Source organism: Tupaia chinensis, unplaced genomic scaffold (genome assembly GCF_000334495.1).
Source record: "Tupaia chinensis unplaced genomic scaffold, TupChi_1.0 Scaffold000037_21, whole genome shotgun sequence".
In the NCBI taxonomy this organism is placed as follows: Eukaryota; Metazoa; Chordata; class Mammalia; order Scandentia; family Tupaiidae; genus Tupaia; species Tupaia belangeri.
Genome location: NW_006159480.1, coordinates 170,507 through 184,950, shown reverse-complemented (window position 1 = coordinate 184,950; position 14,444 = coordinate 170,507). Strand labels below are relative to the sequence as shown.

The 14,444-nt window shown below is 37.1% G+C and overlaps 1 protein-coding gene across 1 annotated transcript; it reads left to right on the top strand.

Annotated features, from left to right (window-relative positions):
* Positions 1 to 13,197: 13,197 nt before the first annotated feature.
* Positions 13,198 to 14,145, top strand: LOC102488578 (olfactory receptor 4F6). The gene has a single exon (XM_006140541.2). It carries the CDS (start codon positions 13,207 to 13,209, stop codon positions 14,143 to 14,145), a length of 939 nt encoding a protein of 312 aa, XP_006140603.1. The 5' UTR covers positions 13,198 to 13,206.
* Positions 14,146 to 14,444: the final 299 nt, after the last annotated feature.

Here is a 14,444-nt window from a genome sequence, read left to right as displayed (position 1 = left end):
GGGATCTTGGGCACGCACGCACATGCACCCGGTGTGAGTTTTAAACCACCGGGTCCGGGACGTGAACCGCGGTCGACTACGTGGGAATCCAGCAACATAGCCATTACACTAACTGCTGGTTCCCAAAATGTTCTCATATCTTGATAGCCAGCATTCTCTTAGATCTGCAGTTGGGCTCAACACATTCAAGCCTCAGCACAATCTTCTTTGTGGTTTTTGCCTTTTTCCGGAAAATAGGCTTAGTCTTTCCACCACAGCCACTCTGCTTCCTGTCATAACGCCGCTTTCCCTGAGCACACAGAGAATCCTTGCCCTTTTTGTACTGTGTCACTTTATGAGGTTGGTGCTTGCCACACTTCTTATAGAAGGTCCAGAGGGTTTTAGGGACGTTCACCATGCTTGCAGGCCTGCTATCTGCACAGAAAGAGCTCAACATAGAATTTTAACTGGAATTTGAAAGATCTTTTATTTCAATCCATTTTTAAAAATAGACTATAATAGTCATGCAGAGAGATATTAGATAATAGATTTAGGATGAGATTCAGGTCCCCTCACTTTAGATTAAAAAAATAAAAATAAAAATCTAAGCCCATTTACTGATTTGGATTTCTGAGCTTTTCCCTAAAGGACTACACCTTAGCACTTTTATTTATTTATTTTTTCTGGCTCTAGCCATTGCAGTGACACTAATAAGTCTTTATTCTTTTCATTGGGAATAGCTTCATGTGATTATTTGTTATTCTCATGCTTTTTCTTTATTTACAGCCCAAAAAGAGATTTCTTGAACTAGGTCCTGGTTAATTTATATGTGCATGATTATGTCATCACTCATCCATAGTCTCATTCATGTCTTTTATTGATGTCGCTTCCTGAACATTCCACACTTGAATGGTATTCCTCTGTCTCTATTGCTTTCATACTCTAATGCAAACTCTGTAGGGCATCGTCCATCATTTTTCTTATTGGTAGTAAGATCTGACTGTTAGCTTACGCAAGTTTCAAAAGCTTAATCTATGGCTATTACTATATTTCTTTATCTGTTCCTGTTAGTGGATATTAGTTTTCCATGACTGAACAGCTGCAACTGTGGAGACCCATTTTAGTACTCTTAATATCCAAAGATAGTACAAGCATGACACAAAATCTTTCTGATCTCTATGTAAACAAGTTACTAAGTTATTGATTTATAAACTAGTAAACATAATAACATTATACTAATGTTTTTTAAATTAAAGTTTCTTTAAAAACATCACATATAGGGCCAGCAGGTGGCATGGTGGATAAAAGGCTGAATGCCCATTTGGTTGACTGCAATTCAAAACCTGGACCTAGCAGCTTGAATAACACTCTGGGTGCGTGTGCATGTGTGCCCCAAACCCTGGGAGGTGATTTCTCACTTTCCCTTTGTCTCTGTCTAGTGAGTTCACATGCCCTTATGGCCAAGTCACATGTATACATACATATCTGTAGGTTAGTGATTCTTACAGTAGTTTTCAGATTTCCTTTAGAAAGTTATTTTATTGTTTTTTACCTTTTCTTTTCTTTTTTTTTTTCTTTTGGATTTTTAAAAATTAATTTGTAAAATATATATTTATTAGAACAAATATAAGCTAAAACAATGACATAACCTGATATTTCTTATTTCTTTTTGACAAAATGAGCTTTTTGCTGAGGGTTGTCTGTATATGAAATTGTTCCTTTTCCTTCCTTTTTTTTTTTTTTAGAGGTTTTTGCAATAGGGCACGTGTGCTTGCCAGAAAGACAGAGAGAGACAGAGAGATAGAAAGCGAGAAATCACCCTCCAGGGGGAATGGCCATACCACAATCCCTTCTCCTCCATTCTCTTCTCGGGATCTTGGGCACGCACACACATGTGCCCAGTGTGAGTTTAAGCCACTGGGTCCGGGACTTGAACTGCAGTTGGCTACATGGGAGTCCAACGACATAGCCATTATGCTAACTGCTGGTCCTGTTCCTTTTCCTTCTTGATAAGACTAGTTTATATTTCTCTTTCTCTCTAGTCTTTGGATATTATATTTCTCTTTGTCTTTCTCTTTGGATATTAATCTGACAATGTATAATTTTTTGATTTTCTATTTGATCAATTGAAACAGACATGCAATTATTGAAAAAACAAAATTAGGTCGGATTTATCATTCTGCTGGCCTTGTAAACTGTTTTGTTTACAAGCATGGTTGAAACTGCCATAGCTTCTTTCTCATAAATCAGTGTTCTCACAGAATATTTTAAGTCTAGGGGACAGCAGATGACATTGTGGTTACCTGCTGGACTCCCACATGGTCCACCACAGTTTGAGGCCCAGACCCAGTGGCTTGAAAATCACTCTGGGCACATGTGTGTGCATGCCCAAGATCTCAAGAGGAGAACAGAGCAGGGATTGTGGCATGGCCATCCTTATGGAGGTGGTTTTTCACTTGCCCAATCACTGTCTCTGTCTCTCTGTCTGGTGAGCACACATGCACTAAGGCAAAAATCTTTAAAAAAAAAAGAATATTTAAAGTCTAGTCATTGCATTTGTCCAACATTTCAACTACCACCACTACCCTGCTACTACCATCTCTACCACCAGCAACATTTATTAAAGCCTTTTAATGATATTTAATATTCAAAGGAGCTAAGACTCAGAAGTAAATTATGTAATAAAGCCATTTTACAAGCTCTTAGTCCAACACAAATGGCATTCACTGAGGGCACTACATTGTTTATTCCTTGGAGACATTTAGACTATGGTGAAGTTATGTTATTTGAGGAAAAGATCGAAACTTCAGTGGATACCATATGGAGTTCCTTCATCTTCATAGAACCAGAGTTTGCATGAGTCTGGGCATAGGATGAGCCAATTTTAATCAGATTAGCAGCTGGACATGACTGAACACATGGTGTCCCACCTACCAACTTCACACCGTCACCTTTAAAGTACCCCAACAAGAACTTAAAGGAAAAAAGAAAGAATGCTAAGCTCTAAGTACACCTCTGTCAGTCCATACAAAACTCTTGTTCCTTGGTTAGTATATTTAACCAATAGTGTTCTTTCCCTCTCCTCAGCTACTATTTATTGAGTGTTTTGTGTCAGGCTCTATTTCATTTATACATTGTCTCATTGAAATCCCACAAGCACTCTGGGAAGTACATACTATTATTACCCTCCCTATATCACAGATGAGGAAACTGGAAATTAAAGAGGTTAAGTGGCTCGTTCTAGGCTGTAGAGCTAAGAAGTGCTGGAGTTGGGATCTGAACCCTTGTCTCTGATTTCAGAGTCACAGTGTTTTGCTTTTTGTTTTTGTTTGCTGTGGTGTGTGTGTGTGTGTGGGGACAACCCTCAATGGGGCCTGATCATGCTAGCAATCCTTTCCCCCCTCCATTTCAACACCCTGCCAGGATCCTGGCCTGTGCCCACATGCCTGGTATGTTTTTCAAGTCACCAGGATTAGATTTAGACTGCAGTCAGCCATATGGGATCCAGCTCACTCTGCAGTGGGCTTAACTGCTGTTTTGTGGGACTGGTGCTCAGAGTCTCTCTTTGAACCTAAAGCTTCTTTAGGGTTAGTTCATTTAAGGAATGTGATTTCTTCTGGATTGTCACCAGTAGGAGATTTTTTAAAAGGTGATTTCTACAACCTATCAGTAGGTAATGAAATATCAGTTGCCTACATATAGATGGTTAGTGGACAGGGGTTTATTTCCCTTCCTTAATTGTGTGTCTCTGTTGACTTTTCAAGGTATCCAGCTGAAAAGTGAGTATCAAATGGCCCCAAAGAAGGCACTTTCAGTGATGCTACAGCAAACCAGCCCTGAAAGAAAGTTTTGGTCAATATGATGATGGCATATCTGCCTTTTTCTTAGGTTTTCAATATCATGGAGCCTGTGATTTTCTCTCTCTCTCTTTCTTTTTTTTTTCTTCCTTAAGTTTTGCCAGTGGGTGCAGGTGCTTGCTAGATAGAGACAGACAGACAGAGAGAGATGGAGAGGGAGAAAACATCCCCTATCAGCAATGGGCATGCTATAATCCACTTCTCTTCCATTTCTCTATCTTGTGGGGATTCTGGACATGCATGCTCACCTGCCCAGCATGTTTTTCACCCTACCAGGTCTGTGATTTGAACAACAAAGTCAGTCATGAGGTATCTGGTTGCCTTAACCATCAGTCCAAGGAACTGGCCTTTTGATTGCAATTGTGGAAGAGACCTAATTTGCTTCAGTTACATAGTAGATAGTAAAGATGAAATAAAAAAAGCTGGAAACATAATGATAGCCAAGCTTATTTAATTATTTTTAATTTCACTTGAGACTCCTAAACTACATATGAGTAGAAAAAGTTGAATAGAGACTTGAAACAATTTCTCATTACCAATTAACTAGGGCTTACTTACAGTGTAGGGAGATAGAACAGGTAAATAGAAATTCTGCATGAATTTCTAGGTTCATTTCAATGTTAACACTGAATCTCCACCCAGTCACTTGAAACATTATTTTTCCTAGCATTGCTAGAAGTAATATTTCATTTTGGGAGAACAACTCCTGATAGCTAAACTCACAGGATGCTAATGTGTAACTTAAAGTTTCTATTTATTAATTTGTGATAAGAAAGAAATGTCAAAGGGTAGACTATGCTATAGATCTCTGGTTAGCTCATTTTTTTTCCTCCAGAAACTACGATGCAGAAAGTTGACTAATACTCAGAAGGTTAGTTAGGTAAATTATCAATGTCTATAGGCATTAAGGAGTATTCAAAATATCTTGTTATGTGCCAGTTAGGGATGGAGATAAGAAGATGAACAATACACAATTATGGATTTCTAGGATATAACTGTATAGGAAAGGAGAAGAATATGGAAACAATTATTGCAATACAGCATGTAAATACCATAAATAATGCATATCAGTACCTATATATCTGTATCTATCTATGCATTTATTTATGCCTACAGCTACAGTAAAGTGTAAATATAAAGAAGGAAATGAACAACTCTGCTTCGAAGTCTTAGTAAAGAAGAATGTTGAGTTTGGGGCTGATAGTTGAATAGGAAGATGAATGTGTTCTGGAGACCTAAAGCATGATATGATGACTATAGTTAATAATACTGTATCAGGGCTGGCAGGTGGCATGGTTGGTAAGGCACTGGACTCCCACATGGCTGACCATGGTTATAGTCTTAGATCTGGAGGCTTGCTTTCTCATTTTCTCTTTCTTTCTGGTTAAATTAAAAAAAAATTGAAAAAATAATACTGTATATTTGAAATCTGGCAAGAGAGTAGGTTTTAAATATTCTTCATGCAGAAAGCTGACTAGAGGAGATCATGGACTATTAATTGGCTTGATTGTGGTGATTATTTAACAATGTATATGTATATTAATATTGGAACAGGACATTGTGTATCTTGAATTTATACCATTTTTATTTATCAATTTTATCTTGCTAGAGCTAAGAAAAAAAGGAAGTAGAACAGGAGGCTGCTAGCGAGGTGTGGAAGGACATTTCATGTGATGTGAATGAGAAAGGTGTGGAACAGCGTGAAAGAGCAGGTATAATTAGTGAGGTCTACAGGCATTGGAACTGCTGGATCTAAGGGAATAGATACATGGTTTCAGAGGTAGAAGAGGAGACATGATGGAGGGTACAATACAAGCCTATCGAGTGACCTGGGGTAATGGTACTAATAAGCATTGGAATGACATGAGCCTAAGAGCAAAGGCTCAGATCTGAGTTTTGAAAGATCACTTTGATGATAATGTAGGGGATAAGCTAGTAGGAGACAAGTGGTGGGCGTGGCTTCTGTTCTGTAGGAAAAAACTCAAAGGAGCCTGAACTGAGGGAGCAAAAGTGGCAGCAGTAAAGCAGAGAGGAATTGAAGATAAACTGCTTTGGCTTAGTGAATATTTCTACTGATAAGGAAGGAATGGTGAGGATAAGTCTAACGTTACAGAATTCCACCTTCATGGAGTAAATATTAGAAAACTGATAACATCATAATTCTGTCTATACATTATTTGATTTAAAATTAGGCATACCCAAATTTTCTCTTATAAGTGATGGCAAGATTGGTAACTTATGTCTTATGAATCATAGCTTAAGAGCCATAATTATGGAGAAAGAGCTTTGAGTTTAATATAAGAGGATTTGATGTTGTTTGAAAATGGGCACAGTAATTAAAAAGATATCTTAATGCTCCCCTGTAAAATAAGATGAGACAATGTCAACCTCCTTTTGATCAAGTCATCTATGGATGGACTAAAGCCAAGTGAGGTATAGTATTTTTGCTCTCATCTTTATCACCATTGGTGGTATGGTTAGTGACTATTTTACATGTATAGTCTCATTTATTAAAACAATTTTGTGGCATAGATGCTATTACATCTCGATTTAAAAAGTGAGAAAAGTTGAAGAACTAAAATGACTTCTCTATCATTTTGCCTAACAGTTTCCCTGTTGTGGAAATTACACCCTTCTAGGTGCAGTGAAGAGTAGGATATGAGGGGACCAGCAGTTAGCATAATGGCTATGTCGCTGGACTCTCACGTAGTCGACTGTGGTTCGAGTCCTGGACCCGGTGGCTTAAACTCACGCCGGGCACGTGTGCGTGCATGCCCAAGATCCTGAGAGGAGAATGGAGAAGAAGGGATTACGGCGTGGCCATCCCCCCTGGGGGGTGATTTCTCGCTTTCTATCTCTCTGTCTCTTTGTCTGTCTGGCGAGCGCACACGCCCTATAGCAAAAACCTCTCCAAAAAAAAAAAAAAGAAAAAAGAGTAGGATATGAGATGGGCAGCCTTGTGCTCAGCTCAGCTGTGTATCCTGATGGAAAAAGGGTGCTCACTCGGAACAGTGGCATACCCTGGGTCTACAGTAAAATCACCTGCAGGAAATTGAACCTCGGGAAGTTGGCCACTGATGAGCTCTGCCTGCAAGTCCTTGATGTTTTCCACCTGGATGGGGAGCTCTCTGCTCTTAGCATGAAACTTCTTGAGAGAGATGATTGCTTGGGTGGCTGAGACTACCGCTAAGTTGGTCCTGTGGCATTGGCTCAAGTTATCCTAGGTATTCAGATGATCTACATGAATTCTGCCTTTGGGTGATTTCAAAGACATTCCTGATTCTGAGAATGAAATTATTTTGTCCAACTTTTGATGCTGTAACTATGATGTTGCTTCTTATGGAAAGTGCAATCTAAAGAATGTGTCCTAGGTTAAGGAAACAGAATCTAGGAAGCCTTGAAAGAAATCTGTGACAGATTTTTTTTTTATGTGAGCTCTTATCACTATTTCAAGTGAAATGGGAAAAAGAAACAGAGTGGGAGTTATCGGCAGAGACACAGGAAATACATGTTGATTTGATAGCTGTGGAGATAAATATCAACTTATATTACACCTCATCTTCTGTTGTACCTCACATTTTCTCAGGAAGCTTCACATTTCTTTATACTCTATATTTTGGTCATGAGATTTTCTTTGGTATCAGTGTCTAAGGGCTTTTCACAATAAACTACTAAAACAAACTATCTGTAAAGAGTTTTTTTTTTTTAGATGTTTTTGCTATATGGCACGTGTGCTCTCCAGAAAGACAGAGAGAAACAGAAAGACAGAAAGCGAGAAATCACCCCCCAGCGGGGATGGCCATGCCACAATCTCTTCTCCTCATTTTCCTCTCAGGATCTTGGGCACGCACACACACGTGCCCGGCGTGAGTTTAAGCCACTGAGTCTGGGACTTGAACTGTGGTCAACAACGTGGGAGTCCAATGACATAGCCATTACGCTAACTACTGGTCCCAAGAAGACTCTGGTTTTGCTAGAAAGTGGTCGGATATGGATATGTTGCTAAGTAAAGCAAGCCAGGATATAAAGGAAAGATATTTTATGTATCCACTTAGTATATACCGACTATCCTCACTTTATGGTAGAGATCGGAATATTGGAGGCCATAAAAGTAGTAAAAACAGTTAGCAATGCTGAAGACAGTGTGGAATGGGGCAGGAGAAGGGAAGAGTATGGAGAAAGATAGCAAGAGAACAAGTAGAGAAGTATGACATTAGTGGGAGACAGAAATGGTTTAGTACCTGTTGATGATAACATGTATAGTATTCTCAAGTGGACTGGTCTGAGAAGTATTTCATGTTGGGTAAAGTCTTTTTACAAGCAAAATGATAAATTGTGATTGAATATTTAAAAAGATTATGAGAATGATAAATAGTGATTGAATATTTAAAAAAATTATGAGGTTAATAATAATAATCTGGAAAAAGATAATGAAAAGCTATTTGATGATGATATGGACAGTAATGTTTTTTTTTTTTTTCCTTGACTGTTACGTATTGTATCCCTTCTGAAAAAAAGAAATGTAATACACTGTAAAGTTAAACATGATTCAATGTAATATAAACAAGATTATGATAATAAAAAAGAACAAATATATATAAAAAGAAAGTACATATTTTCATTCTTACGGAGTTTCTTTCCTCATACAAATGAACAGTTGAAAAGACTTTAAAAAATCTGCTACTTTCCACGCACACACAAAATCCCTCATCTCCCTTCTTACTTCTCCTGATGACCCATTACCAGTTAAGGGCAAATTCTGTGGTCCTAAGGAAACAATTCCCTTGGTCCAGTGTACTCAGGATGGCAATCCCAGGTCTCTGTAGCAGCATTTAAATATCTTCCATTATAATTAACTGTCTTTCCCTCCATGGAGGTATTACGTGTAACTTTTTATGCCAAGTAGTGATAACATTAAAAAAACAAGAGCCCTGCATTCTGTGGTCCATCAACTCCATCATGGTTTTAACCTTGGTCCAGGTAGGTTAAATGGATAGAACTGTTTTCGGTGATCAGAGCTTCAAGTGGAAACAACAGAACATTGAGAGGAAGAAGAAACAGATAAATTCTGTTATTCATCAGAGAAATTGTAGTAGATTAACTGACAACTAAAATATAGAAGACAGTAGGATTAGCAGAGCCAGGCCATGACTTCACGTGCAGTATTGGAGACGTTTTCACCAGTGACATTTGTACAACAGTCTTGTGTGTGTCTCCTAGCAAAGACTACAGTTAAGAGTAGAGGATTAGAGAACACTGGGAATAAAATGTGAAGGATTTTGGACAATGCTAAAGAAAGTAGCTTTGATAAATTATGATTTCCTGGGCCATACACAGGAAGGAATTGTTGGACAATACAATAAAAACAAAACAAAACAAAACAAAGCAAAACTAAGCACTGAAGTGGAAATGACCTGGAGTGGCTGGAATCCAAGGGAAAAGTATATTGATTCTGGATTTGACACCACCTAGTTCTGTAGCTCCAGCAAAGTCATGTATTTTCCCTGTGCCTTGATTTCCTTCATCTAAATTAAAAGGAATTAATATTCACTAGCTAAGCTTCATTCAGGTCATAGCAAGCATGCCTTTTACCAAGCTCGCTGCATTGACAGCAATAAGGACAATTGTTTTGGGAGCAGGAAGTTCCAATACTTGTTCTTGAATATCTTTTTCACATTCTGAATAGTGTCCTGTGCTCTTTCTACCCATCTTAGAAAGAACAAACTAGTGGAGATACTTGTATGATGATTAAATTGAAGAATTTTCCTACACATTTTAATATTATCCAATAACTTTGATTTTAACTCAGTAATAAGTCACTAGTAACTTGAAACTAAAGTTTAGAAAGTAGAGAATATGAGTTTTTTTTTTTTTTCTGAATGATTCCAAGTGTTTATGTGAATACCAATGGGCATAGGTCAGTGCTTTGTGTAAACACAACCTTGAGATTGATTCAGGACACTACAAAAATGCACTGGGATTCAGTTTATCACCACTGATGAGTTATTTATTGTCCTTTTGTAGCAGTGAGTTAAATGGATGGTTTTACTCTGTCTTTGTTGAATAGCTGAGATTTAAACTACTATTTTGTCCCTGTTAGAAAGGGAAGTTGCTTAGTGAGTACCAAAATAACATGTGATATCCGGAGACCTCAAGTTTTAAGTGTAGAGAGAACACAAAAGGATATCATAAAAAGATGTTTAAAAGACATATTGAAAAAACATTATTTAAAATGACAAAATTTGTGGGCTCTTTGTTAGTCCACTATTACTATGCTATTTTTATTATTGTGTTTTGGTTACCACAATACAGGAAACACTTATCTCCATTGTATCTAAAGGCAAGGATATTAAATAGAATTTTATGGAGGAAGAATTTTGCAGGGTGGGATACTTATTAAAGAAAATAGAAATAATTAAAGGCATGTAATGCAGGCAAGGGCATTGTAAATTGAATGAAGAATGTGGAATGGAGACATGACCCAAAATATCTGAGTGTGTGCCTAAGGGAACATGAAATACTATTTAGGCATATGTCCAAAGGAATAGGAAGTAATTTATTCTAGAGCACAAAGAATAGAGGAGTAGAGTAACAAAGTTAGTTTTATTTATTTATTTTTTAGGAGATTTGATCCTTGCCTTAATTTGGGAGATTGATCGATCCAAATGTGATTACATATCTAGATGCTGAAGATGTAAATTGTGTAATTTTCCAAATCATGTATTTACCTTATTATAAAAGTGAAATTGATATATACTCACTGTAAAAACGTAAAATTGTAAGAGCACAAAGTGAACAGTAAACATTCTTTTTCCCTTCATTACTTTCTCAACACTTCTTAGCAATGAACCTTTTTAAAAACGATTTTAATGAACTTTATTTATATTATTATTATTTTCCAATTTGACCAGAGAGAGACAGAGAGAGAAAGCAAGCTACCAGGTCCGGGATTTGAATTGTGAGAGTCTAGTGCCCTTAACCACCATGCCACCTGCCAGCCCCAGGAATGATTCCTTTTAACAGGTTTTTGTATATCAAACTAGGCATTTTCTATCTACTTATTTTTTTGTCTAATTTTATTTTATTTTTTCTTTTATATTTTCTTACATTTAATTGTCATAAATCTTTATAGCATACAACATGGGTTTTCAAAGCCTGCATGCAGTATGTAATAATCAACTCAAGAGTATTACTATGCACATCATTTTCAACAAAAACCTTGCGCTCTAGTCTGTTCAATGTTCTTCTGAGCCCCTCCGCCTACCCTCCACAAACAGCACCTCTCCCATACAATCTTTGGTAGTCTGTACTTTTCCTCTCTACTACTGTCTTTGAATTGTTCAATTTCTGCCATAGAGTGCGGACATATGGTATATATTGAGCAGGGACATGATGTGTTCGTCTTTCATAGACTGACTTATTTCACTTAGCATTAGATCATCTAGATTGATCCATTTTTGTATTAAATTTTATTTTTAAGCTAAGATTAGATAAGACAGTGCAGGAAACTGACAACCTCTTCTCTGTCTATCCAAATAAGTACATTTAGATCTACCTTAGTAATCTAAATGGCTGCTTGGTATTCCATGGAAGGGATTTAATGTAAATTCTTTAAATAATCCCCTATTTGAAGCTAATATAAGTTATTTAACTAGTCTCCTAGTCCACACATTGAAATTTTTGACAGACTTTTATTCTTAAAAACAATGCTTGGTGCCAGCAAATGGTGTAGTGGTTACGTTGCTAAATTCCCACATGGCTGACCATGATTCAAGTCCCAGACCCGGTGACTTGAAAATCACACTGAGCATGTGAATGTGTATGCCCAAGATCCCAGGAGGAGAATGGAAGAGAAGGGATTTCAGTGTGGCCATACCCCCTGGGAGATGATTTCTTGCTTTCTGTTTCTCTGTCTCTCTCTGTCTCTACAGTGAGAACACATGCTCCATAGCAAAACTCTCTCTAAACAAACTCTTAAAAAATCAAACAGAAACCCCCAACACTTTAGCAAAAATAGCAAAGAATGTTATTTAATTATCCACTTTGTTCACAAGTACACATACTTATGTTCACAGATATTTTCCCTAAAAATTTATCTTGGCCCCACATTTTCCTATAGGAACTCAATGTTAAAACATTTTAAATCACTGTGAATCTAACGTTTATCTAGAAGAATATATGAAACATGTGCCATCTGAAAGATAATTATAAAGCATACCAGACTTAAAAAAAAAGAACTGAAATAATAACAGCAATAATCTGAAAAACAATGAAAAGCTATTTGCTGCTGCTGATGTGGATAGTAATGTTTTTGTCTTGACTCATATGCATGGCAATCATGCTGGAAAAAGAAATATTGTACACTGTAAAGATATATGTGATTAAATGTAATATAAAAAATAGAAAAAAGAAGTATAAAAATGAAAATACATGAGCATGTAAAATTTCAGAAAGCAATTCCAAGTGGGTAAACATTTCGTCAGCTTACTTTTTCACCACCAGTTATGATATTGCCATTTTCTTCATTTCCCTCCCAATCCGTTTCGTCAAATGTTTACAAATGAGTGTTTTGCTACTCATAAAAAATGAGTAGTATGCATTTAATTAAGAATGAATTTAGACATGTTTTTATATAAATAGGGCTATTTCTAAATCCACTGGTATTTTCATTCCTATGAGTTCTCCTTTACTTGGGATACATGACTCATCCATCTTATTCCGTCACGTTTTCACTTGATGTCTCGCATTCTTTCTTTCTCCCACGCTTAGTCACAACCTCCTTCACAGCACCCATGACTGTGACACTCTCTCCAGAACTCATGTCAGTGCCACAGGCTGGCACCCTCTCCTCCTATGTATTTCTTACCTTCTAAATAACTCTTCTTGTTTTCTCAATGTGCAGATAAGAGAAATTTATATGCATAGGCCTTAAAAATATGTATAAGAATTTTTGAAAAGAACTTGACAAGGCAATCATACATATGGTAGTTATACATTGAAGAATGTTCAAGTTATAAAACCCATGGTCACTTGAGTATTTCACAATGTAAATTTATAAAAAACCTTTTGGTTCATAGTCCTATGTAAACTATGACTATAAAATACTATTTAAAATACAACTAAAGTATCCATGCAAATAAGTAAAAGCATTCTTATTCTGCATAATATGTTTTTGGGAATAAATACATAATAGAGAAATATAAATTGCTTTGTAACCAAACATTGACTCCAAAGGGATAAATAACTCTGGTTTTCTGACAACTGTGAATTGCCCATAATTTGTCAAGATCAGTGTCACTTGTTCTAAATCAAGTTTCTTCTTATTGTCCTCTTTTAGGCAGCCTGAGAGTTGTCATTGCTGACAGAGGCAATGGATGAAGCCAATCACTCTGTGGTTTCTGAGTTTGTGTTCCTGGGACTCTCCAATTCATGGGAAATCCAGCTTCTCCTCTTCCTCTTTTCCTCTGTGTTCTATGTGGCAAGCCTGACGGGAAACCTCCTCATCGTCCTAACTGTGACTTCTGACCCCCACTTACAGTCCCCCATGTATTTCCTGCTGGCCAACCTGTCCATCATTGACTTGATATTTTGCTCCTCCACAACTCCCAAGATGATTTACGACCTTCTGAGAAACCACAGAACCATTTCTTTTGGGGGATGTATAGTTCAGATTTTCTTTATCCACGCAGTCGGGGGCACTGAGATGGTGCTGCTCACAGCCATGGCCTTTGACCGATACATTGCCATATGTAAGCCTCTGCACTACCTGACAATCATGAGCTCACGAAGGTGCATTTTGTTTTTAGTTGCTTCCTGGATTATTGGCCTTATCCATTCAGTGACTCAGTTGGCTTTTGTTGTAGACTTGCCTTTCTGTGGCCCTAATGAGTTAGACAGCTTTTTTTGTGACCTTCCTCGATTTATCAAACTGGCTTGCATGGAGACCTACACATTGGGATTCATGGTTACTGCCAATAGTGGATTTATTTCTGTGGTCTCTTTTTTAATTCTGATAATTTCATACATCTTTATTTTGGTGACTGTTCAGAAAAAGTCTTTGGGTGGTGTATCCAAGGCCCTTTCCACTCTGTCAGCTCATGTCACTGTGGTAGTTTTGTTCTTTGGGCCATTAATCTTTTTCTATATGTGGCCATTTCCCACATCACATCTGGATAAATTCCTTGCCATTTTTGATGCAGTTATTACTCCTTTTCTAAATCCTGTCATTTATACTTTTAGGAATAAAGAAATGAAGGTGGCAATGAGAAGACTTTGCACTCAGTTTGTGAATTACAGTAAAATCTCTTGAATACATGGAGGATATATGAATAGGCAAGATATATTATAATTTCAATGGATATATGTTAAATAAACTATGTTAAATTTAGTCAAAATGTTACTATTTACTAACATGTGTGGTCTCTTGTCTTTTTTGTTCTTTCCAAATTGAATTATAATGTCAATCTCTTGACTACTTGTCTATGAGACTTAAAGGCTAAAGATCATAGGTAACTTACCTCACCAGTTGTTTTACCTCTAAATAGTGCCAAATAGATTAGTATAAATATTAAACTATTCATTTTGAAAGTCAGCATGTGGCTTATTGTC

Bases quoted from the DNA above. Each gene is read 5' to 3' on its own strand.
- LOC102488578 (XM_006140541.2), top strand. From the start codon at position 13,207: ATGGATGAAGCCAATCACTCTGTGGTTTCTGAGTTTGTGTTCCTGGGA.